At 36.2% G+C, this 24,959-nt stretch overlaps 1 protein-coding gene and 1 long non-coding RNA gene across 5 annotated transcripts in view; both read left to right on the top strand.

The window, feature by feature from the left end:
* Window positions 1-24,959, top strand: part of ASH1L (ASH1 like histone lysine methyltransferase) — a 134,321-nt gene that overhangs the window by 88,384 nt on the left and 20,978 nt on the right. For all 4 annotated transcript variants that reach the window (XM_079104115.1, XM_079104116.1, XM_079104117.1 and 1 more), the window contains 9 exons: window positions 6,987-7,193; window positions 7,319-7,465; window positions 13,472-13,580; window positions 14,141-14,305; window positions 14,485-14,579; window positions 17,698-17,855; window positions 20,032-20,184; window positions 22,915-22,969; window positions 23,052-23,184. In XM_079104115.1, the coding sequence (XP_078960241.1) occupies window positions 6,987-7,193; window positions 7,319-7,465; window positions 13,472-13,580; window positions 14,141-14,305; window positions 14,485-14,579; window positions 17,698-17,855; window positions 20,032-20,184; window positions 22,915-22,969; window positions 23,052-23,184 (1,222 nt within the window). The remainder of the gene's footprint in view (window positions 1-6,986; window positions 7,194-7,318; window positions 7,466-13,471; window positions 13,581-14,140; window positions 14,306-14,484; window positions 14,580-17,697; window positions 17,856-20,031; window positions 20,185-22,914; window positions 22,970-23,051; window positions 23,185-24,959) is intronic.
* On the top strand, window positions 14,587-15,468 carry LOC306640690. The gene is made up of 2 exons (XR_013757861.1): window positions 14,587-14,723; window positions 14,762-15,468. It is a non-coding gene; the product is annotated as an uncharacterized lncRNA (long non-coding RNA).

Genomic DNA, 24,959 nt, shown 5'->3' with positions numbered 1-24,959 from the left:
AAATACAGTCTTACACACCTTCCTAGATATCGATATTTGATAACAATAATAGGAAGTAGAGTAGGACAGTGGCACTGAGAGTAAAGAAAGCCATGATTTGTTTTGGAGGAAAACTGCAGATGTATCTTTATAGAGGGTATGTACATAATGACTGAGTTTTTAGTGCTAAAGAGATGGTAATACTGTCCTCAGAGATGGAAAGTTTGGTCTTAACTGATTTGGAGAAAAGAATTAATGGTTTTGTTTTGGTATCATTTAGTTTAACATGACATTGAAATTTCAAAATGGAAATAGAGGCAAAGGAGTAGAAATACAACTTATTGGTTCTGAAATAAACCAGTTTATCACACAAAAAGAACCAGTGAATTTCGCATCAGTACTTCCTATTCTGAATAGTTGTCCTAACCAAAAACAACTGCTTCCCATTCTCTAGTCACTTGTCTAGTGGGATCAAGGAATATGTTTCAGTACCTCCTGCTTTAGCATATTAGTTGGGAAATTCTACCTTACTACATCACTATAATAGCTGATGACATGGAAAAGCATTTTGTGCACTGATTATTTTTCAGTTAAAAAGATTTTAAATGTACATATTTACATATCACTATGGCCCATGAACTCATCACTTTTAAAAACTTTATTATTATCTATCCGTTGATATGCCATAATTGACTATTCTATTGCCATTTAAGTTATTTCTAATGTTTTGCTATTGAAAATGTGACTGCTATGAAACTCTTTGGTATAGAGTCCCTTTTTTTAAATCCTTAGAGTACATTCTCAAAAAAAAATGTGTATAACACATGAGTGTATGTGTAAGCATTTATATATATTTTTATATACTGTCAGATAGCTCCAATTAAATATCAAGTTAATTTATGATATCACTGCCAATATATAAATATACTTATTTTCTCATAGTCCTACTTGCTTTATGTATTTATGTCAATTTATTTTTGGAGATATAGTGTTCTGTTAGGTTAATATTTGAAAGTATTATATCCTTAGAGTTGTTTAAATATATTTCTTCAGATGCTAACATTACTGTATTTTTTCACATACTATTTTATTGTCTGTGAAATTACCATAATATAGATGCAGCCTCATTGTTTAGTGCCTTTCTTCCTGACAATAGTCCTGTGAGGTAGGTGATAGTTTTATGTTTTCTAGATGAAGGGGCTTAGAATTTGGACAGTAAATTGCTCCATATTATATAGCACTTGAAAGACAGAGACAGAATTTAAATTTACATCTGTTTGACCAAGAGTCTTACTAGGTGCAGTGGTACATGCCATTGATCCCAGTTGCTCTGGAGACTGAGGCAGTTGGATCACAAATGTGAAGCCAGCCTCAGTAACTTAGCAAGACCCTCAGAAATTCACTGAGACCCTGTCTCAAAATAAAAATGAACTGGGAATGCAGCCCAGTAGTAAAATACCTTTGAATTCAATCCCAGACCCACAAAAATGAAAAACACAAGTCATGGTTTTTCTTCTATACCATATTAATTGTATAAGCACTTAGGGTTTTCATTTTGTTTCTCCCTGAACTAGGGATTGAACCCAGGATCTCTCACATACTAGGCAAGTGTTGTACAACTGAGCTGCCCTTAGTCTGGTTTGTTGGTTAGTTGGTTCATATGTACAGGGGATAGAACCCAAGGGTGCCTAACCACTGAGGTACATCCCCAGACCTTTTCATATTTTTATTTTGAAATAGTTGCTAAATTGTTGAGGGTCTTGCTGAATTGCTGAGGCTGACCTCAAAATTGGGATCCTCCTCCTCAACCTTCTGACTTGCTAAGATTACTGGCATGCGCCACAGTACCTAACCTCAGCACCCCCCCCCCCTTTTTTTTTTTTGATCACTTAAAAATTGAAATTTGGATATTTGCCTTACAAATTACATCAGTTATTTTATATCATAAGTACAGATATTCATCCTTTACATTGTATTACTTTTCTTCAAAAATAAAAGAAAAAAAACTTCCCTAAGTAAAGAGAAAGCAAACCCTCAGATACAGTGCTGATTGTCATTGGAATGTGATCACTACATTGGCATATATAGAATGAATAACAAGATAATGTGATAAATGTATAAATATGTAAGGAAAAGTAAAATTTCTTTTAATGTATTCCTACTTATAAAGTAACCCACATAAAGGTGCAGATAAATGAAACCAGCTAAAATGTAGGGTGACTTTGTCTTTCCTGTTCATGTTCAAGGTTCTATAAATATTGGTGGCAGGTATTAAAGTATCTATAGGATCTGCCTTTGTATTTCTCAGTTGACTCATTTGCAAGTGGTCCAGAATCATTTTATTCAGGGCTATTTTTTGAAACAATTAGCTAGGCACTGTGGCACATGCCTTCAATTTCAGCTACTTGAGAGGCTAGGCAGGAGGATCCAAATTTTATTTATTTATTTTTTGGGTGATGGGGATCGAACCCAGGGCCTTGTGCTTACAAGGCAAGCACTGTACCAACTGAGCTATCTCCCCAGCCCCAGGATCCAAATTTTAAAGCTAGTCTCAACAACTTTGCAAGACCCTGTCTCAAAACAAAAAATAAAGAGCTGAGAATGTAGCTTAGGGCTAGTATGCCCCTGGGTCCAACTCTTAGTACTGCAAAAAATAAAAATAAAACAGTTAATGATTTTCTAATAATAATTTCAGATAAGTACTTGAAAATCTTTTTTTAAAAGTTAGATTTTTTTAACATCATGCCTCAGAATTTGTTGTTCCTTTCCATATAAACACCAGATTTAAAACTGAACCAAGTTTCTCTATGACTAAAGTACATTTGCAAATTAGTTGCAAGTCTACAAACTGCCCCCCTATAATCCTAGCAACTCAGGAGGCTGAGGCAGAAGGATGACAAGTCAGCCTCAGCAATTTAGTGAGGCCCTAAGCAACTTAGCAAGACCCTATCTCAAAATAAAAAACAGCTGGGGATGTGGCTTAGGAATTAAGCACCCCTGGGTTTCATCCCCAACCAAAAGATTTCAAAATTTTTTAAATAAAAATAAATTAAGTTTCAAGAGCTAGGAATGTAGCTTAATGGTAAAGCATCCCTGGGTTCATTCCCCACTACCAGAGAATGAATAAATTATTTTTTATAAAAACTGAATGCTTCTGGCAATATAAAAGTATATTGCTGCCAGGCATAATGGCATATGCCTGTAATCCCAGCACTTTAGGAGCTTGAGACAGGAGGATTGCAAGTTTGAAGCCAGCCTCAACATCTTAGCAAGACCCTAATCAACTTAGTGAGACCCTGTCACAAAATAAAAAATAAAAGGGCTGAGGATGTAACTTAGTGGTTATGTTATGGGGCGCAACTTAAGAACAGACCGATCACCACTGAGAAGTCCATATTTGAGAGTCTTTATTAGGCTGTCCAGCTGACTATCTCACACAATGCCCCAAAAAATGGCTAATGGGAGAACAGCCCCAAACACAGGGTTGTAGGGGTTCTTATACCAAAAATCACATCAATCATAAGTGTCTGTTGCTATGTTTCAAAATTACAAACTAACATCATGAGATCATCAACAGATGTGGGTCAAACTGACCCTTACCTAGGTACAAACAAAAGAATGGTTGCTAATATCCACACAGTTACCGTTTACATGGTACATTGGTTAAGAGCAATAGAGGTCAAAGGAGAGCAATTTTTACTGCATAGGAGTTACCATTGTATATTATTAAACATGTCATGCTAAGAAACTGATGATGGGTACAACGGCAGGGTGTTCCCATGGGAGAAAATTATTTTCTACATAACTTGGAGTCTCAGAGCAAAATGGAGTCTGTTTAGTCATTTCCCTTAGAGTCTGGCCTATAACATTCTCATGGAGCCAGATCTGTCAGCCCATCACAGTTAAGTTCCTCTGGTTTCAATCCCTGGTACCAAAAAAATGTGTACACACAAACCCCCATCCATCCTAGAAAAACTTACAATGCCTCTGGCAGAGGTTACCCTGAGTTCACAGGTTCTAAGCTAAACATTTTTTTTTTTTTTTCTCAGTGCCGGGGGTTGAAGCAAGGGGTGCTTTGCCACAGAGCTGCATCCACAGACCTTATTTTTTATTTCAAGATAGAGTCTTACTAAGTTGCTAAATTGCTGAAGCTAGCCTCAAATTTGTGGTCCTCCTGTTTCAGTCTTTAGAATCACTGAAATTATAGGCCTGCGCCACTATACCTGGCCTCAGTCCTTTCATTTTGAGACAGGATCTTGCTAAATTAGCCTCAAATTTCAATCTTCTGCCTACACTTCCGAATAACTGAGATTATAGGTGTATACACCTCACTCAAGGGACCTTTTTTCACTCCCTTTTAGTTCCTGTTTAACTTTTATTGTAATAAGTACAGCTTGCTTAAATTTGCCCACCTTTTTTTTTAATATATATATATTTTTTTAGTTGTAGTGGACACAACATCTTTATTTATTCATTTTTATGTGGTGCTGAGGATCAAACCCAGTGCCCCACATGTGCAAGGCAAGAGCTCCACCACTAAGCTATAACCCTAGCCCCAACTTACCCATTTTCGAAAAGGCCCACAGATCCTCAAATTCCTGGTCCCAAAAAATAAGAGGTCACAGTCACTCCCTCTCCCCTACCTTCAAGGCTTATTCAGTTCCTGATCTGGCATGATTCACAGTGGGAATTTATTTCAAATGAAAACCCCACTTCTGTACACAGAGAATAATGTGAATCTTCATAGCTAGTTAAGTTGATCACACTAATACATTTCCCAGTGTTATTTAGTTACCTTAGTAAGGAGTAGAATTTATGGTCTAGATTATGTTGAGGAAAAAAAATATTCTCTAGTTTCTCAAAGGCATTACTACCTAAGATAATGGCAATTTATTTGCTAAATCAGAAACTGCACATCTTAGTTCACAGCATCTACTTTCAGATTTTGGAAAACTTATTTTATTTTCCTGACACAATGAATAGAAACCTGTTTTTACTAATAATTTAAGAATTTTTCCAAACATTGAGTATATTCCAGTAATCTTCAAGTGCAGAAACCACAATTTTTCAATAATGAGGATTGAAACCACTGGTGTTCTACTACTGAACTAAATCCCCAGTTGTTTTTTAAATCTTATTTTGAGATAGGATACAACTAAGTTGCCCAGATTGGCCTCAAACTGGGATCCTCCTGTGTCACCTTTCTGAGTTGCCAAAATTACAGGTGTGTGCCACCACCACACCTGGTCCTTCCTTATTTTATTTTATTTTATTTTATTTTTTATTTAATTTATTTATTTATGTATGTATTTGTTTTTATACCAGAGATTGAACCCAGGGGCATTTAACCAGTAAACTGTGTCCTCAGCCCTTTTTATTTTTTATTTTGAGACCGTGTCTTGCTGAGTTGCTCAGGGCCTCTAAGTTGCTGAGGCTGGCTTTGAACTTGACATCTTCAATGCCTCAGGGTCTTCTCAACCACTGGAATTACAGGCATGTGCCACTGCTCCAGCTCGTGTTTTAATCATGCTTAACAGCCTAAGTAGGATTCCAAAGCATGCACCAAAACTAAGTGGCTCCCATAAAAGATCAAGGAATTTTCAAAAAGAAAGCAGTGAGAAGACATGTGTAACAACTTTCATCTACTATGTTCAAAAAATTTTACTTACTGATTATTAGCAGTTATGAGTTCATCCAGTCATATATACTAGAAATGTTATTTTCAACATGAAAATATCATTTCCAGTAATAAGATACAAAATTTCTTTAAAATAATAATAGTGAGTGTACATAATGTAGATTTACACCATTCCTATGATCATACATGTACATAGGGTAATAATGTCTGTCTCAGTCCACTATCTTTCCATCCCCCACCCAGTTTACCATAATTTCTTTACAAAGTCAAAATGACCATGAGCTGCGACAAAGTGTTCAGTGTAATCACTGAATGATTGGTTTTACTATGGTTGTCAGTTCATTCTTTTTTTTTTTTTTAATGTTTTTAGACCAGGGATTGAACCCCAGAGTGCTTAACCACTGAGCCAAATCTCCAGCCCTTTTTTGTTTGTTCATTTTGAGATAGGGTCTCATTTAAATTGCCTAGGGCCTCAGCCTCCCCGTTCACTGGTGCTATTGGTAGGCATGGCAGTTAATTCATTCTTGATATTGATAAATAATAATGGTGCTTATCCCAGATACTGCGTTGACACTTAGCATAATAATTTACAAAAAGCGTCCGGGGTTTAAAGAATGACTTGGAAATTCTTGTTGTTAATCTTTAATTAAATATTATGATCTTTGTGGTATAGCTACTTTTATTAAAAATTTATTTCAGTAAGCAGATGCATTGATGAAAGCTTGTAATTCCAGCAGCTTTTTCAGGAGGCTGAAGCGGAACAGTTGCAAGTTCAAAACCAGCTTCAGCAACTTAGCAAGGCCCTAAGCAACTCAATGAGACCCTGTCTCTAAATAAAATACAGAAAAGAACTGGGGATATGGCTCAGTGGTTAAATGCCCCTGAGTTCAATCCCTGGTACCAAAAAAAAAAAATTTTTTTTTTAAATTTCATATAGTCATTTAAAAATGTTTTATAGGATTGGGGTTGTGGATTAGTGGTAAAACACTTGCCTCGCATGTGTGAAGCACAGGGTTCAATCCTCAGCACCACATAAAAATAAATAAATAAATAAAATAGAGGTGTTGTATCCAATTACAACTAAAAATTTTTTTTTAAAAAGTATTCTATGAACCAGGTATGGTGGTGCATGCCTTTAATCCCAGCAACTTGGCAGCCTGAGCCTGGACAACTTAACAAGACCCTATCACAAAAAATAAGAAGGGCTAGGGATATACTTCAGTGGTAGAGCACGCCTGTGTCTGTGTTCTGTCTCCACTACTAAAAAAAAAAAATAGATATAAAAAAATAGATTAGTTATAATATGAAAGAAGGATAAGATAAAACGTGTCATGTAAATTGATATACAGTTAATTTCTTCTCTTTCTAGAATGATCTTTGCTGAGTGTTCCCCCAACACTTGCCCCTGTGGTGAGCAGTGCTGTAACCAGAGGATACAGAGGCATGAGTGGGTGCAATGTCTAGAACGATTTCGAGCTGAGGAAAAGGGTTGGGGAATCAGAACCAAAGAACCCCTTAAAGCTGGACAGTTCATCATTGAATACCTAGGGGAGGTTGTCAGCGAACAGGAGTTCAGGTAAAGTAGTAAATTTGGTGTTTCAATAAAATGCAAAGGTACAAGATTAGAATGGAAATGAAAAATTGGAAATTAACTTTCAACCTACTCATTAATTGGCTTTAAATAATTTCTTTTCTCTTCAGAAACAGGATGATTGAGCAGTATCATAATCACAGTGACCACTACTGTCTGAACCTGGATAGTGGGATGGTGATTGACAGTTACCGTATGGGAAATGAGGCCCGATTCATCAACCACAGCTGTGATCCAAATTGCGAAATGCAGAAATGGTAAGAAAGCAGGAAAAGGTGAACCAAAGAAATCAGCAGAACAGAAGACATTAAGCATAGCCAGAAATTGAACTTGCACAATTTCAGTCAGTTTATACAAAGCATCTTAGGCAATTGCTCATTATACTAAATCCATCAAGCAGGGTAAGCTCCTGCTATTTCTTTAGTTCATCTTAACTACTCCCAGAAAAATACAGTAATTATGATAATACTGATTCCTCATATTTATTGAATGCTTACTATGTGCTGGGCACTATCTTATATGAATCATCTCATATCAGTTCATTTATTCAGTCTATATTGCATACTTAATTTTATCAGTAGATTTGTCACAGTAGGAAATAAAAATAAGTGAAATATGAGGTCTCTTTTCTCAAATGACTGGATTCTAGTTGAGAAGGGAAAAATTATATCTAATAAGCAATAAAAAATAATAGCAGGCATGTGATATAGCTCAATGGTAAAATACTTTGTTTCATATGCACAAGGCTTTTGGTTTGGTCCTCAGCACCACAAACAAAATAGTAATGTGATTGTATATGAACAACTTTATATTTTGTTTTATTTAAATTTAATTATAATTCATATGCAAAGAAATACACAGCTTAATTGTACATTTCCATCAGTTTTACAGATGTGTGCATCTGTGTTATCCACACCCTTATATAAATACAGAATGTTTTCATCATTTCAAAAAGTTCCCTTCTACATCAGTCAGTGCTCCCATATCTCAAAGCTGATTTCTTTTCCCATATCTCAAATGTTCTGATTTCTATCATGATAGAGTTTTTGTTGTTTTGTTTTGTTCTGTTTTGACTATTCTAGAACTTCATGTATTTGTAGTCTTTTGTGTCTGGCTTCTGTCAGTAAACATGGTATTTTTGCCATTCATCTATCTCGTTTAGTAGTTGCTTTTTATTGTGGAATAGTATTCTTTTTTTTAAAATTCACTGATTTATTTTATCCATTTTCCTGGTCTTCTTTATGTTTGGAAAGTTAGATGAGCAGAACAAATTTAAAAATAAACAGCTTACCAAAAATGACACAAGAAGTCGAAAGTCTTGACTATCTACCAAACAAACAAACAAAAAACCCTGAAGCTATAATTAAACCATTTAACAAAAGAAACTTGAGAACTGGGGATGTAGCTCATTGGTAAAGCACTTGCCTAGCATGCAGAAAGCCTTGGGTTCAACATCCAGCACTGAAAAATTTCTAAAAAAAAAAAAAAAACTTAAGGTCCACATATCTTCAATGATATTTCTTCCACATTCTTAAGAAATTTGGCTACTACTACCAATCTTAAGATAAATTCTTCCCTTTTTACACCTAGCATAACTTTCATCCAAAACCTAACCAGGATGTTAAAAGAAATATCTCCCATGAACTTAGACACAAAAATCCTAAATAAAAATATCAGTAAATCTAGGAGCATATTAAAAGGTTAATACAGGGCTGAATACAGGGCTGAGGTTTTGGCTTAGTGGTAGAATGCTTGCCTAGCATGTATGAGGCGGTGCTGGGGATTGAACCCAGGGCCTTGTGTTTGTGAGGCAAGCACTCTACCAACTGAGCTATCTCCCCAGCCCAGAAATGTTTAAAAAAAAAAAAAAAAGGTTAATACATAATAGCCATATGGAATTTTTTTCCAGGAATGAAAAGTTAGTTGAACATTAAAAAATAAATGTAGCTGGGCATGGTGGCCACATGACAGTAATTCCAGTGACTAGGGAGGCTAAGGCAGGAGGATCACAAGTTTGAGACCAACCTCATCAATTTAGCAAGGCTAAGCTGAGTGGTAAAGCAACACTGGTTCAATCCCTAATACCCAAAAAGGGGGTGGGGGGGATTATCTAGCCACCAGGTACAGTAGCACATGCCTATAATAATCCCAGCAGCTTGAGAGGCTGAGGCAAGAGGATCGAATGCAAATTCAAAGCCAGCCTCAGCAATTTAACAAGACCCTAAGCAACTTAGGGTGACTGTCTCAAAAAAATAAATAAATAAATAATGCAGAGGTTTGGAGATGTGGTTTAGTAGTTAATCACCCCTGGGTTCAATCCCCCAATATAAAAAAAAAAAAAAATTGTAGCTAGCAGTGCATGGTGGTGGCACACAACTATAATCCTTCCTGCTGAGACAGGATCACAAGTTTGAGGCCAACCCAGGCAATTTATCAAGACCGTGTCTTAAAAATATAAAAGGGCTGAGACTATTGCTCAGTTTTAGAGCCATTGCCTAGCATGTGCAAGGCCCTCGGTTCAATCCCCAATACCACAAAAAATACCAATAAAAAAGATAAGTGTATTGAGTGTATTGCAGTATATTAACAGCCATTTAGTGAAGTTTAAAAGATAATGCTGGGGGCTGAGGAGATAGCTCAGTTGGTAGGGTGCTTGCCTTGCAAGCACAAGGCTCCAGGTTCAATCCCCAGCACCACCAAAAAAAAATAAAAATAAAAATAAAAAAAATAAAAAATAAAAGATAATGCTATTTATAATAACTTGACAAAAGACTGTAGATGAATAGTCTGTAGGAATAAATCAAATGAAAGTTTCTAAGACCCCTGTACTAGAAACCACTAAATATTAATGGGAGAAATTTTAAATGACCTAAATTAATGGAGGACTACAATGTGTTCAAGGATTGGAAATCTCAATATTTTAGGATGTCAAATCTTACCAAGTTTACATGTAAATTCAAATCTACACAATATCCAATTTCTATGAATATTAATAAGCTGATCCCTAATATATATTATTAAATCATACATGTATATGAGGAACTGCAAAGGACCTAGCAAAGCCAAGATGATCTGAATGAACAAAATTTGCAGACTAACTATCATCAGATTTCAAGACTTATTATAAAGGTTCATTAGCACAGTAAATATTTGCTTGAGATAGATAATACATGAATACAGAATGTATGCAAAGATCCATAAATGTACTATCAATTTATGACAAAACCTTCACTATATATAAGTAGGATAAAGATGGCTTTTTTAAATAAGTGCTGAATCCGTTGTTTCTTAGTCTACACAGAAGAATTAAAGTGTATCATAGACCTAAATATCACTGTTGGAGCAATCACGTTTCTAGATGGAAAAATGATAACTTTTTTTTTTTTACTTGGGATAGGTAAAGATCAATAGGGCATAAATAGGATTGACCATATAATATAAAATTTCATAAAATTAAGAATTCTATTCATCCTAGGGGTAGAGCACTAACCTGGTCTGCACAAGACACTGGGTGTGATCCCCACCACTGCAAAAGAAAGAAATTCTATTCATCAAAAGATAGCATTTTTAAAGCCAAATTTAACATTAAGTTGGTATTCAACATCAAGATAGACAAAGTGACGTTTGCCTATAATTCCCAGTGACTCAGAAGGCTCAGGCAGAACAATCACAAGTTCAAGGACAGCATGGGTTCGTTAATGAGACCCTGTCTCAAAATAAAATATAAAAAGGACTGAGGTTATAGCTCAGTAGTAAAGTGCCCCCAATGCCACCCAAAAAAAGTACCATTTAGCCTGGCACGATGGCACATACCTCCAGAGTCCCAGCAACTTTGGATGCTGAAGCAGGAGGATTGTACATTCATGGCATGCCTCAGGAACTTAGCAAAGCTATAAGCAATTTAGTGAGACCCTGTTGTAAAAAATAAAAGGACTAGGGGGCTGGGGATATAACTCAGTGCAAGCACAAGGCCCTGAGTTCAAATCCCCAGCACCGCAAAAAAATAAAAATAAAAAATAAAAGGACTAGGGATGTAGTTTAGTGGTAGAGCACCTCTGAGTTCTATTTCCAATACCAAAAAAAAAAAAAGGAAAAAGAAAAAAGATACTTTCAAAGAATGCAAGGCAAGCCATACACTGGAAAGCTATTTGCAATTTGTTTATTTAATAAAGGCCCTGGTGGTATTTTTTGTTTTTACAGAATCTGCAAAAAATTAGAGATGATTCAATTTTTTAAATAGGTAAAATAATAGGTGTTTCAAAAAGGGGAATATGAAAACAGTCAATAAACATAAAAAGTGCTTAATATTATTAGATATTATGAAAAAATATTAAACCAAATTTTAAAACCACTACATACCCTCCAAAATTTCTAGAATTAAGGACTGAATTAAAAGTGATGTTGAGGGTATTAAGCAACATGAATGCTCTTACATTGCTGGGGAAATGTAAATTGTTATAATAATCTCTTTGAAAAAGAAGTGTTGCTTAGTGGTACTTGCTTAGCGTACAATCCCCAGCACTGGGAAGTAAAAAGGTAAAATTTTGTCAGTACCTCCTAAATACCTAGACGTAGTAACCCAGCAACCCCACTCCTTTGTATAGCCCCACCAGAAATGAGTATGTTCAAAATGCATGTACAGGAATATCAATATTTAAATAAATAGTAATCCAAATGTTACTGCAACTAAGTGTGGCTTATTTTTGTAATAGAATACTACACAGCAACAAAAAGGTACAAACTGATGCATGCTATGGAGTCAAATAGCCTGGTTTTTAACCCCTGAGTTTAAGTTCTACCATAGTTACAGTACGACCATGAATAAACTTCTAAGCCACATTATTTTTAAAATTAATGCGATAATCCATTAACAGTATGACATAGTAGTTAATATTTTGAAGCTGGACTGCCTTGATTTGAAACTTGATTCCCCAAGTTACTAACTATATGAGTTTGGGCAAATTACCCTGTATGCTTCAATTTCCACATTTGTAATACAGGGGTTACAATAGTAATAATGGGACCTGGTTTTTAAAGTTGTCAGAGGCATTAAATCAGTTAATACAACAGAATGTTATAATTAATACATCAAACACTCAGTAAATGTTAGCCATGATAAAATTATTTATTCAGTAAAATATTTAAAACACTACATAGAAATAACAGAATGAATCAAACAATATTGATAATTTAAATTTGATAATTTAAAAATTATCAAATAATTTTTAAAAATTTAAAAAAAAAACCACTACATAGACTAAAGGCATGTTTATTTTTTGTTTTGTTGTTATTTTGTTTTCTTTATGCTGTACCGGGGATTGTTGAGCTACATCCCCAGCCATTTTTTTTATTTTTTATTTTGAGATAGGGTCTCACTAAGTTTTCTGAGGTGTTTCTTGAACTTGTCCTCTAGAGTCTCTAATTATAGGCATGGGCCACCATGCCAGGCTATAATACATCTTAACTTTTCTTGCTTTAGTCTCTCTAAAATATGGCTTTAACAGGGCACAGTGGCCCATGCCTGTAATTCCAGCAACTCAGGAGAATGACACAGGAGGATTGCTATTTAGCAAGACCTTGTCTCAAAAAAGAGCTGAGAATATAGCTTAGTGATAGAGAGCCCCAGGATTCAATCCCCAGTACCACTAAAAATAAAATAAATATCTGTGTGTGTGTGTGTGTGCGCGTGTGCACTGTTTATCTAGTAGTCTGGGTAGTATAGAACAGAGATTAAAAATGGAAGAATTTGCCAGGCATGGTGGTACATGCCTGTCATCTCAGTGATTTGGGAGACTGAGGCACAGGATTCACAAGTTAAATACCAGGCTCAGCAACTTAGTGAGACCCTGACTCAAAATAAAAAAGTAAAAAGGGCTGTGGATGTAGCTCAGTGATAGAGCAGCCCAAATTCAATCCCCAGTGCCAAAATTAAAGAGAAACGAGCCAGGAACTCTTTAAGTAATTGAAGCATTTATTCATAAAACTTCAGTAATAGAATGAATAAAGGAGAAATTTAAAAATATAGAAAAATGTTTATTAGAAAATCATTAGGAAACAAGTAATTGGATACAAAGGAAAGACAATCTGAGCATGATGGTACATACCTGTAATCCCACCTCAGTGGTAGAGTACCCTTGGTTCAATCCCCAATACCACAGAAAAAACCCAAGGAAGACAAATTAGTGATTGTACCAATTTTTCTGGTTTTCAGGCATGATATTAAGAATCCCATTCTTTAAATATGTTCTTTACTCTTTTTATAGGTCTGTTAATGGAGTATACCGGATTGGACTATATGCACTTAAAGATATGCCTGCTGGAACTGAACTCACTTATGATTACAACTTTCATTCCTTCAATGTTGAGAAACAGGTAATAATAATAAATCCTAGTGGAAAGTTGAACTGTGTCACTTATAGCACTGTATAATGTGAGTCTAAAGTACACATGATTATCTTGGAACCATTGAGAACATTGAGAAGTACATGAAAAAAACAGTTTTTTGCTTTTTACTCCAACTATCTAGGATAGGTAGGTCTTGGTTATTGTTCAAGAACTCTGAAGAAACAAATTGCCCTATCATATTGAGTCTCAGACCATTTTTGGTTTTTTTGTTTGTTTGTTTTTTGTGGTGCTGGGGATCGAACCCTGGGCCCTGTGCTTGCAAGACGAGCACTTTACCAACTGAGCTATCTCCCCAGCCCATCAGTCTGTTCTTTTGGCAAAAAAAAAAAAAATGTTCCTTTAGTTTTTCCTTTCCTTGTCAGTGGAAACCCATGTCTATTTATTATATTCTCAATCAGTTTTTTTTCCCCTGTGTATTCAGATTCCTTGATTCATGATAAACTTTGGTTGTCTAAATGTTCAGGCATCCTTTTTGAATTTGTAAGTGAGACTGCAGGCTTAAAAAAGTATTCTCTTTCCCTTAAAAGCAACTTTGTAAGTGTGGCTTTGAGAAATGTCGAGGAATCATCGGAGGCAAGAGTCAACGCGTGAATGGACTCACCAGCAGCAAAAGCAGCCAGCCTGTGACCACACATAAAAAGTCTGGACGGTCCAAAGAAAAGAGAAAGTCTAAGCACAAACTGAAGAAAAGGGTGAATAATGAATTCATGGCTTTCCCCAAGAGCTGCTGGTGGGCTGCTTGAAGGAAGTTACTAAAAGAAGGGGATTAGCAAAGGGCAGCACCACAGGAGTGCTTTTAATATTCCTGGAGGTGATTTCTGATTGATTTTGTTTTGTTTTTCCTGTAATGTTATCCATTTGTTTTTTTCAGAGAGGCCATCTCTCTGAGGAATCCAATGAAAACATCAACACCCCAACAAGGTTGACGCCCCAATTACAGATGAAGCCAATGTCCAATCGAGAGAGGTAAAAAGGAGATGGTCCTATCTGAGTTCTTTTTTAAATTAGGTGATTTGCTTGTCAGTTTAAAATATTATTAAGCTTCTTTCAGTTGATTCGTTTTGTACTTGAGGTGTTAAAGGGGCTGGGGAGATAGCTCATTTGGTTGAGGTGTTAAAGGGACTGGGGAGATAGCTCATTTGGTAGAGTGCTTGCCTTGCAAGTACAAGGCCCTGGGTTCATTCCCCAGCACCACCAAAAAAAAAAAAGAAAAGAAGAAAAGGTGTTAAGCCAAGGGTTCAGAGGATCTGTGACCTTGGGTGGGAAGAAATAATTATTTCTATTTCCTGATTTCTGACAGTTGTCATTTTCTTCAAATATGATGATAGGCAAAATGTGTGTGTGCGTGTGTGTGGTTGAAGAAAGAATTAGCAATACCCATGACTTCATCACCAGTATTCAGTATTCACAGATGTTTTCATATCACGTTACAGATATTTTAAATACCTCAAAATAGCATTTATGTTCCTCTTTACCTCAAAATTGCTATAGTTCTAGACGCATTACTCTGTCTTTTCACACATTTAAGAATTAATTTGGGCTGGGGCTGTAGTCAGTGGGAGAGCGCTTGTCTCGAACATGTAAGGCACTAGGTTCAATCCTCATTGTCACACACACAAAAAAAATAAAGGATAATTGTGTCCATATACAACTAAAAAATTTTTTTAATTTAAAAAAAAATTAATTTAAGCCAGAGTCAATCCTAGCTGCTCAGAAGGCTAAAGAAGAAAGATCGTGAGTTCAAGGCCAGCCTTGAAAACTTAGGTAGACTGTTTTAAAATAAATAATTTTTTAAAGGGCTGGGGTGTAGCTAATTGGTAGAGTACTTCTGGGTTTAATCCCCTATTCTGCCCCCCCCCAAAAAAAATAGATAGATGATAGATAGATAGATAGACAGACAGACAGACAGACAGACTGACTGACTGACTAGATTAGACTAGATTAGATAGATAGAGATACCTACCAGACATAGTGGCACATGCCTGTAATTCCAACTACACCGGAAACTGAGGCATGGGGATTGCAAGTTTGAGGCCAGCCTGGGCAACTTATCAAGACCCCATCTCAAAAGAAAGTGCTGCGTTAGTTAAGTGGCAGAGTACTTGCCTAGCATGCCTGAGGCCCTGGATTTTGTCCGCAGTACAACACACCCCTCCAAAAAAATGTATATTTCTGTGTCACAAATTTAATGTTTTGGGGTTTTTTGTTGTCATGGTTTTGCAACTATATTTCAGTGCATTTGTTTCCTTTTAATCTGTGTATTAAAAATTATATCCACCTGCTTGGTAGAGACTGAGGAAGGAAGTTCAAACATTTGAGGCCATTCTGGGCAACTTAGTAAGACCCTGTCATCTCTAAATTTAAAAAATTAAAAAGGGCAGGAGTGTAACTCAGTGGTAGAACACTTGTTTATCATGCAGAAGCCCCTCAATTTGATCCCCGATGCCTCACAACAAAAGAAAAATAAATTACTTAGAAGTTTAAATTAATTAAAAAAGAATTTTAAAATAATTATTCAGAAAGGGTTCTGTAGGCTTCACTAAACTGCCAAAAGAAAAGAATTCATGGGGTTGGAGTTGTGACTCAGTGGTAGATTGCTTTCCTAGCATGTGTGAGGCACTGGGTTTGATCCTCAGCACCACATAAAAAATAAATAAAATAAAGATCCATTGACAACTAAATATATATATATATATATATATATTTTAAAAGTTTTAAAAAAGGTCTATTAACATCTAAAAAAATATTTAAAAAATAATAATTCATGGCACAGAGTAGGTTTAAAATGACTGCTCAGAGCAGGGGTTGTGGTTCAGTGGTAGAGTGCTAGCCTGGCACATACGAGGCACTGGGTTCAATCCTCAGCACCACATAAAAAAATAAATAAATAAAATAAAGATGCTGTTTAAAAAATAATAATAATAACTGCTCAGTTTGGGGATGTAATTCACTGGTAGAATGCTTACCTAGTGTACATGAGGCCCTGTGTTCCATCCCCAGCACTGCCCAAAAAAATTAATGCTTATTTGCTGAGATATTAACAGCACAATTAAAAAGGATTTTTAGAGGTCATTTTCTGCTATTCCCTATATTCAGATAAGAACTATCCATATAAGAAATAAACAAAATGAATGTGTCCTCTATTTTTCAATTTATCTTGGTACATATTCCACAAACTCCCATAATATACATTCTGATATCTTAGGAAGTATCATGCTTCTATAATTTTAGCCCCTTTCACTTAATCCAGTGTTTCCCTACTTTGACTACACATTAGCACTGGGAGCTTTTAAAAACTCCCAAGAACTTGGGGATGTATTTCAGTGGTAGAACATATACTTAGCATGCCTTATGCTCTGGTTTTAATTCCAAGTAACTAACACACACACACCCCTCAATGCCCAGACCACAACCCAGAAAACATAAACCAGAATTTGCAGAGGTGGATATCAAGCATCAGTTTACAAAGCTCCACAGGTGTCCAGACAAAGTCAGTAACTATAAAATTTATCTAAACTCTGTTTTCTAAGCTGAGAGTTTAAGACTTATCCAAGGTCACATTTATTTATATGGATGTTACTATGAAAATCTAATATAATACAATCATGAGTAGGATCAGATACATATAATTCATTTGTTTAGAGTTTCATATACAGACACTGTACCCATTAATTGCATAGTTTGCTGATTCCCCATATCTTCCTAACATGTCCTTGCTTTACCTGCTAGTCCAGTTCTTCTTATAGGTGATCCCAAGCCCATATTTTGTTTTTGCAACTTCTCTTAGAATTTGTACGAATACTCCATAAATCTCTGACATATGGTCTGACTTTAACTTGCCAAAATTTCTGTAGCCTTTTAGCGGTGTTTGCTTGTCATTTGTAAATAATATAAGGACATGTTCTCCTATGTGAAAAAAATCAAGATGCAAAAGTGAATGTCTTGCCCATATAATTATCTTTACAACCACTCCATTCACATACAAGTATTCACCTTTATCACCTAACAGTGCTTTGTATGTAGACATGTAATAAATGCTTATTGAATTAATGAACGAAGGAAGTCTTTTGTTCTTTACGTGTAGGAACTTTGTATTAAAGCATCATGTGTTCTTGGTCCGAAACTGGGAGAAGATTCGTCAGAAACAAGAGGAAGTGAAGCACACCAGTGACAATATTCACTCGGCATCACTATATACCCGTTGGAATGGCATTTGCCGAGATGATGGGAATATCAAGTCTGGTAAGGCCTGAGAAACATTCTTGTTAATTCCATAAAATTGTTTCCAAACTGATATTTTAGTTACTTTCAGTGTATTTGAAGATTCCTTTTATTCTGGACCAAAAAAAGTTATGATCAAAGCCAGGTGCAGTGTGCGCACCTATAATCCCAGTGACTTGGGAGGCTGAGGCAGCAGGATGACGAGTTCAAAGCCATTCTCAGCAAAAACGAGGTACTAAGCAACTCAGACCCTTTCTCTAAGGGCTAGGGATGTGGCTCAGTGGTCCAGTGCCCCTGGTTTCAATCCCTGGTACCTCCCCACCCATCCCCCCAAAAGTTATGATCCAAACTGTCAGCATCAATAAGTAATAACCCATCCATCCCAGCTTTTCAACTGCCCTGTTGGTATTATAGGTAATGGAAAAAAATTCCCTTTCATCAGCCTCCCAAATGTCACCTACAGTCTAAAGTATTCATGAGGTGTGAGATAGAGAGCCCTCTATGATCCTTCCCACCTGGAAAATAACTTGCACATAATAAACCATAGATGCCAAATGCAGTATGGGGAGAAAAATATTACAAATTTGAGGATTCTTTTACCTTCATTCAGACGAGCATTATGCATGCAAGCCATCAGATTTCACTTATCCCCCTGGTCTTTTTTATTTTTTGAGATAGGGTCTCACTAAATTGCTAAGATTGCTCTTGAATTTGCAATACTCCTGCTTCAGCCTCCCAACTTACTTCTTTTTATAAACTTTTTGAGTGAATAATATAGCAGCACTCCTGAGTTCAACTACTATTCAGAACAGACTGAAGAGACACTAACATGTCCTCTCTAACAGAAAATAAAATGTTCAATAGATAGTGCTCTTCTTTTTTTCCTTTCCCCCCTCAAATGTAGAATATACAAGATATTTGAAGGAATATGTTGAATATTCACTAGTAGATATAGAAATTTACTCAGGATTTTCTGTCTTTCCAGTGATATGGTTGTTGTAAAATCTCTGAATTTATAGCCCAAGTAGTTCAGCTATTCTGGTAACAATAGGAGTAATTTACTGAGTACTTAATGTCAGTCACTGAGCTAAATAGAAGCATTATCTCATTTAATCCATAATTTCCTCATGAGGGAAGTACTACCTCTATTCTCATTTTACTTTTGAGAAACTGAGACATAAAGAGATTGAGTGGGCTGGGGAGATAGCTCAGCTGGTAGAGTGCTTGCCTCAAGGCCCTGAGTTCGATCCCCAGTACCGAAAAAAAAAAAAAGAAAGAAAGAAAGAGATTGAGTAACTTGCCCAAGATTACACAACTAGTAAGTAATGAAACTAGAATTCAGATGCAGACTTTCCAGGTGCAATGGCATATGCTTGTAATCTCAGCTACTTGGGACACTGAAGGAGGAGGACCGAAAGTTTTAATGAGACAGACCCTCAGCAAGTTAACAAGACCCTGTCTCAACATAAAAGAAGGCTAAGGATGTGCTAAGCACATAGTTGCATGCCTATGATCCCAGTAACTCAGGAGGCTCAGGCAAGAGGATCATGAGTTCAAGGCCAACTTTGGCAATTTTGTGAGACCCTATGTCAAAATAAAAAGTAAAAAGGACTGGGGTTGTGCCTCAGTGGTAGAGTACCCCTGGGTTCCATTATCCCTAGTATCCCCCACCCCCCAAAAAAAATTCCGACAGATTCATTTTTTAAGTCCAGAATTGCAAATATAATACTGTATAGTGTTTAACCACTGAGTTCAAGTCCCTCTTGGAGCATTTGTGGCTCTGGTAAATGCCAGTGGTTACCAGTTTTTCTTTAAGCAGAAAAGAATTCTGTGAATTCTCTATATTCTATTGAATTCTATTCAATTCTTAATCACTTTAAGAAAAATAGAGCAAGTTTGTCTAGCATGCACAAATTCTGGGTTCAATTCCCTGTACCATTAAAAAAGAAGAAGAAAAGGAAAAAAAAAAATAGAGGGGCTGGGGTTGTAGCTCAGTGGTAGGCATTTGCCTAGCATGTGTGAGGCACTGTGTTTATTCTCAGTGCTGCATATAAATAAATAAATATTCATTGACAACTAAAAAAAATTTTTTTTTAAAGAAAAGAAAAATAGAGCAAATGGCAGGAGTCCATTGGGGAAGAGAAAGCCACATAGAACTAATCATTTCCTGGAATTAATTTTTACCTTATCCTTCCAGATGTCTTCATGACCCAGTTCTCTGCCCTGCAGACATCTCGATCTGTTCGAACAAGACGGTTGGCAGCTGCAGAGGAAAACATTGAAGTAGCTCGGGCTGCACGCTTAGCCCAGATCTTCAAAGAGATCTGTGATGGCATCATCTCTTACAAAGGTGACCATATCTACCCCAGATTTGTTCTTAGCCTTTTTTTAAGCCTATCACTTACCTTCTCCTGAGACATCCAAGACTAAGTGACATTTAGAAATTTAAGAGATTTACTTGTTTTACCTTTTGTCAGAGTATGAAACTACAAGACACGTTATAATCTTATTGTTCTCTGCCCTTGGTACCAGGGAGTGAACCCAGGGGCACTTTACTACTGAGCTACATCCCAGGCCTTTTTTATTTTTCTTATTTCCAGATAGAGTCTTACTAAGTTGCTTTGGATCTTGCTAAGTTGCTGAGTCTGGCTTCAAACTTCCAATCCTCCTGCCTCAGCCTCCCAAGTTGCTGGGATTACAGGCATACACCACCACACCTGTCTTATTCTAATTTTACTATAGTCAAATACTTTTATTAGAAATCACATTATGTAGCTGGAGGGTAACAATCTCTGCATCTATGAGATGCAGTTCTCTCCTTTAAATAAAATTTCCCTTAATAAGATAGCAAATTAGCAATTTAAGAATGAAGTAGTATAAACGCTGTATGGATGTTCATGCCTATAATCCCAGTGGCATGGGAGGCTGAGTCACAAGGAGGATCACTAATTAAAGGCCAGCCTCAGTAACTTAGCAAGATCCTAAGCAACTTAGTGAGACCCTGCCTTAAAAAACAACACAAGGACTGGGGACATAGCTCAATAGTAAAGTACCCCTGGATTCAATCCCTAGTACCAAAAACATGAATAAGAAGTATTATGTGGCACATGCCTGTAATCCCTTTAACCTGGGAGGCAGAAGCAGGAGGATCACAAGTTCATGGGCAACCTGGACAAATTAGTAAGACCCTGTCTCTAAAACTAAAAGGACTGAAATGTTACTCAGTGGTAGAGTGCCCCTGGGTTCAATCCCCAGTACCACAAAAAATAATAAAAACAATGAAGAATACATATATTAATTAAGTCATTGGTATGAAGCCTTTTTTAATTGGCAGGTAATCTTGAAAATCTAATAAAACCTATGAATTCTTTTCCTGGAAGTGAGATTATGCATGTGTGTGTGTGTGTATACACACTTTTTTTGTACATATATGTAATTTTGCATTTTGAAGGGATCACAGGCCTTAAACTTTACTTAAGAAAAACAACATGTAATGTGTGAGGCATTGGGTTTATATCCCAATACCACAAAAAAGAAAAAAAAAAAAGAACTATAAATTTGGACAAAATTACCCTTTATCTTAAAGGAGTTTTCATGTAAACACCTTACCCCACAATGTCCCCTTTCAGGACACATCCAGGACATAGCAGAGCAGGTAGAAAGTGTTTTTAATTTGGGGTAGGTAGTTTGGTAGTAAAAGGAACTTTCTAACCAAGAAATTTGGGGATGTTTAAAATGAGAGATTTTGATAGATAACTGTGAATTTTGGCCATCAGCTTTGGTTTATCTTCTTTCCTTAAAGTCTAAGGAACTTGATTATTTTTCTTTTCCTGGTCTGTCTGCTGTTCACCTTTGCACTTATGGTGCAGTTTAGTTAACTAAGGACATAGAAAGAAAGAACCAAACTACCCTAAGATGTAAAGGTTTTTGGCACCTATTGCATTTACATTCCCTAAAGATCACAATTTTTGCATTCTCAAGTTCCTCCATCTGGTCTACCATGACTGCTGTAGATATATATACTATGTCAGTGCATTCTGAACACAAAATGACAGGCTTTATCTGTCTATTGAAATGGCCAGAAATAAGGTAGAAAATGAGAAATAATATGCCATACAGAATAACTTTAAAAGGAAAATTAGATTCAGAAAATATTGACAGTACTAAAATATTCATTATCTGGAATTTAATCAAATTGAAACCATCAGTAATATTAATTATGGAAAACTACAAGAACTGGAAAACATTTTTTTTGATGAGATGACCTTTTTGCTGTAAGATCTATTAAGCAGGAATTTGCTGTAAGCAGCCCACCTACCTCAGTAAGTTCCCTTGTGTCATTCTTCATAGGAAGTTCTTCTCGTTACCCAGCTAAAATTATGCTACATTTCAAGCATACATACTTTGTCTTCCATATCCTAGACAGTCTTGAAAGTATCGTTTGATCCCTACCTTTACACATATATATGGAAAAAGTGGATTTTTTTACAGGCTGCAAAAAAAAAATAGAATTTTTTTTCCTAGCTTTTAATTTGGGAGAGGGTCTACTTTTTTATTTAGGAGATAATGTTTTGAGGCTGGGAGTGTAATTCAGTGGTAGAGCACTTGACTATCATTTATGAGACCCTAGGTACAAACTGAAAAAGCTGGGTGTGGTGGTATATACCTGTCTTCTCAGCTATTCTGGAGGCTGCTATAGGTGGATCACTTGAGCCCATGAGTTTAGGACCAACTTGAGCAACATAGTGAGACACATATATGTCCCCCTCCCTCTCACTAAACAAAAATAAAAAGAGATATGCTAGCCAGACTAGGTGGCACATGCCTGTAATCCCAGCATTTTGGGAGGCTGAGACAGGAGGATTGCGTGTTCAAAGCCAGCCTCGGCAACTTAGCAAGGCCCCAAGCGACTCATCAAGACCCTGTCTAAATAAAATGCTAAAAGGGGCCTAGGATGTGGCTCAGTGGTTAAGCACTCCTGGGTTCAATCCTTGGTACCAAAAAAAAGAGGGGGGCAGGGAGAGAGATGCTTATCTCTCTTGTATATTAATCTTTCTACCAAACTTGCATTCTTTTTCAGATTCTTCTCGACAAGCACTGGCAGCTCCACTTTTGAACCTCCCCTCAAAGAAAAAGTAGGTTCATATTTGTGGTAATCATCTGAGTTTTAGAAAAGTACTAAATGTACCTGATTAACACCATAACTTTGTGTTCCAGGAATGCTGATTATTATGAGAAGATCTCTGATCCCCTTGATCTTGTCACCATAGAAAAGCAGATCCTCATTGGTTATTATAAGACAGTAGAAGCTTTTGATGCCGACATGCTTAAAGTCTTTCGGAATACTGAGGTATTTTTTTACTGACTTCAAACACAAATTAAGAAAACTATTAAGTTTAAGATTTTTATCCTCTTCTGTCATCTTTCATATTTCTGATTGGGAAAAAGTGTCATTTTTATTAAGTACTCCTGAATTATCTGTTTACAGTATGCCAAATACTGTAGAATCATATATAGAAAAGTATTCTAGAAGCCAGACATGGTAGCGCACTCCCATAATCCCAGTGACTCAGGAGGCTGAGGCATGACGATCACAAGTTTGAGCCTCAACACAAGTTAGCCTCAACAAATTACTGAGACCCTATCTTTAAATGATTACCAAAAAAAAAAAAAAAAAGTTGGTAGCTTAATGGTAGAGTGCCCTGGGTTCTGTCCCCAGTATGTTTAAAAAATAATAATCTAGAATGGAAGCTTAAATCATTCCTCTAAAAATTTAATTTTTGTATAAACCTAAATTGACCTTTAACTTTTATATATAGACATTTTACTATTTTTTAGGCATATCTGTAGTGTCTTTCCTCAAGAAGATACATAGATGTGAAATACACAGAAATATATGAAAATAAATAGTTAAATATATTTTGATGGAATTGAAGGACATTATGCTGCTTAGTTGTACAGTAGGTGAATCTCATTGGAGAAAAGGTGGCCTTGAACTGATTTAAAGGATAGGATGGAATATACTGTACAGTGCATAGAGAAAATTACTCAGTTATTTTGAAATACTCTGAAGAGGTGCTTCAAGGAGAAAATTAGTTATTTTGAAATATTCTTTAGAGGTTACTAGATAACAGATGAATAGAGGACAAAACACAAAAATAAGAGCAAACAACAAACAAGTGGGAAGAGAATTAAAACAATGTTAAATTATAATTTAAAGAAGAACTAATGTCAGTACTCCTGATTCCATGAAACAGAAAGGAATGTAACACTTCTAAATTCATTCTGTGAAACCAGTATCACACTCATACCAAAATCAGATAAGTATACCTCAAGGAAAGAAAACTATAGACCAATATCCCCAATTTACTTAGGTGCAAAAATACTTAATAAAAAATTAACCAGAAAAAAAAAAAAAAAAGATTGTACATCCAACCAAGTTGGTTTTGTTTTAGAAATGTAAGGATGCTCTGACATACATAAATCAATAAATGTAATTTTCCACAAAAATAGAATGAAGGACAAATATCACTTAATCATCTCAATAGATGCAACAGGACCTTTGACAAAATTCAGTACCCATTCATGATAAAAACACTGAAGAAACTAGGGATAGAAGGAACCTACCTCAACACCATAAAGGCAATATATGAAAAAATGCAAAAGCAGTCTCATAGTAAATGGGGGAAATCTCAAAGCATTCCCTTTTAATTCTGGGACAAATTCTGGGATGTTCACTCTCACCACTCCTATTTAATATATTCCTAGAAATCCTAGCCAGAGCAGTTAGTCAAGAGAGCAAAATAAAAGGGGGGTGGGGCGGGGATAGGAAAAGTAGTAGTCCAAATGATCAGTGCTTGCAGATGATATGGTCCTATACTTCAAAGATTGAAGAATCTCCATCGAAAGACTGCTAGAGGGCTGAGGATATAGCTCAGTTGGTATAATGCTTGCCTCTCATGCACAAGACCGTGGGTTCAATCCCCAGCACCATGGGGTGGGGGAGATTGCTAGAGCTAATAAATAAATTTGGCAAAATAGCGGATTACAAAGTTAATATACAAAACTCAATAACTTTCCTGTATACCAACAATGAATCTGCTAAGAACAAAATCAGGAAAACAT

This window comes from Sciurus vulgaris, assembly GCF_902686455.1.
Source record: "Sciurus vulgaris genome assembly, chromosome: 1".
In the NCBI taxonomy this organism is placed as follows: domain Eukaryota; kingdom Metazoa; phylum Chordata; class Mammalia; order Rodentia; family Sciuridae; genus Sciurus; species Sciurus vulgaris.
This window is presented reverse-complemented; position numbering and strand designations above follow the sequence as displayed.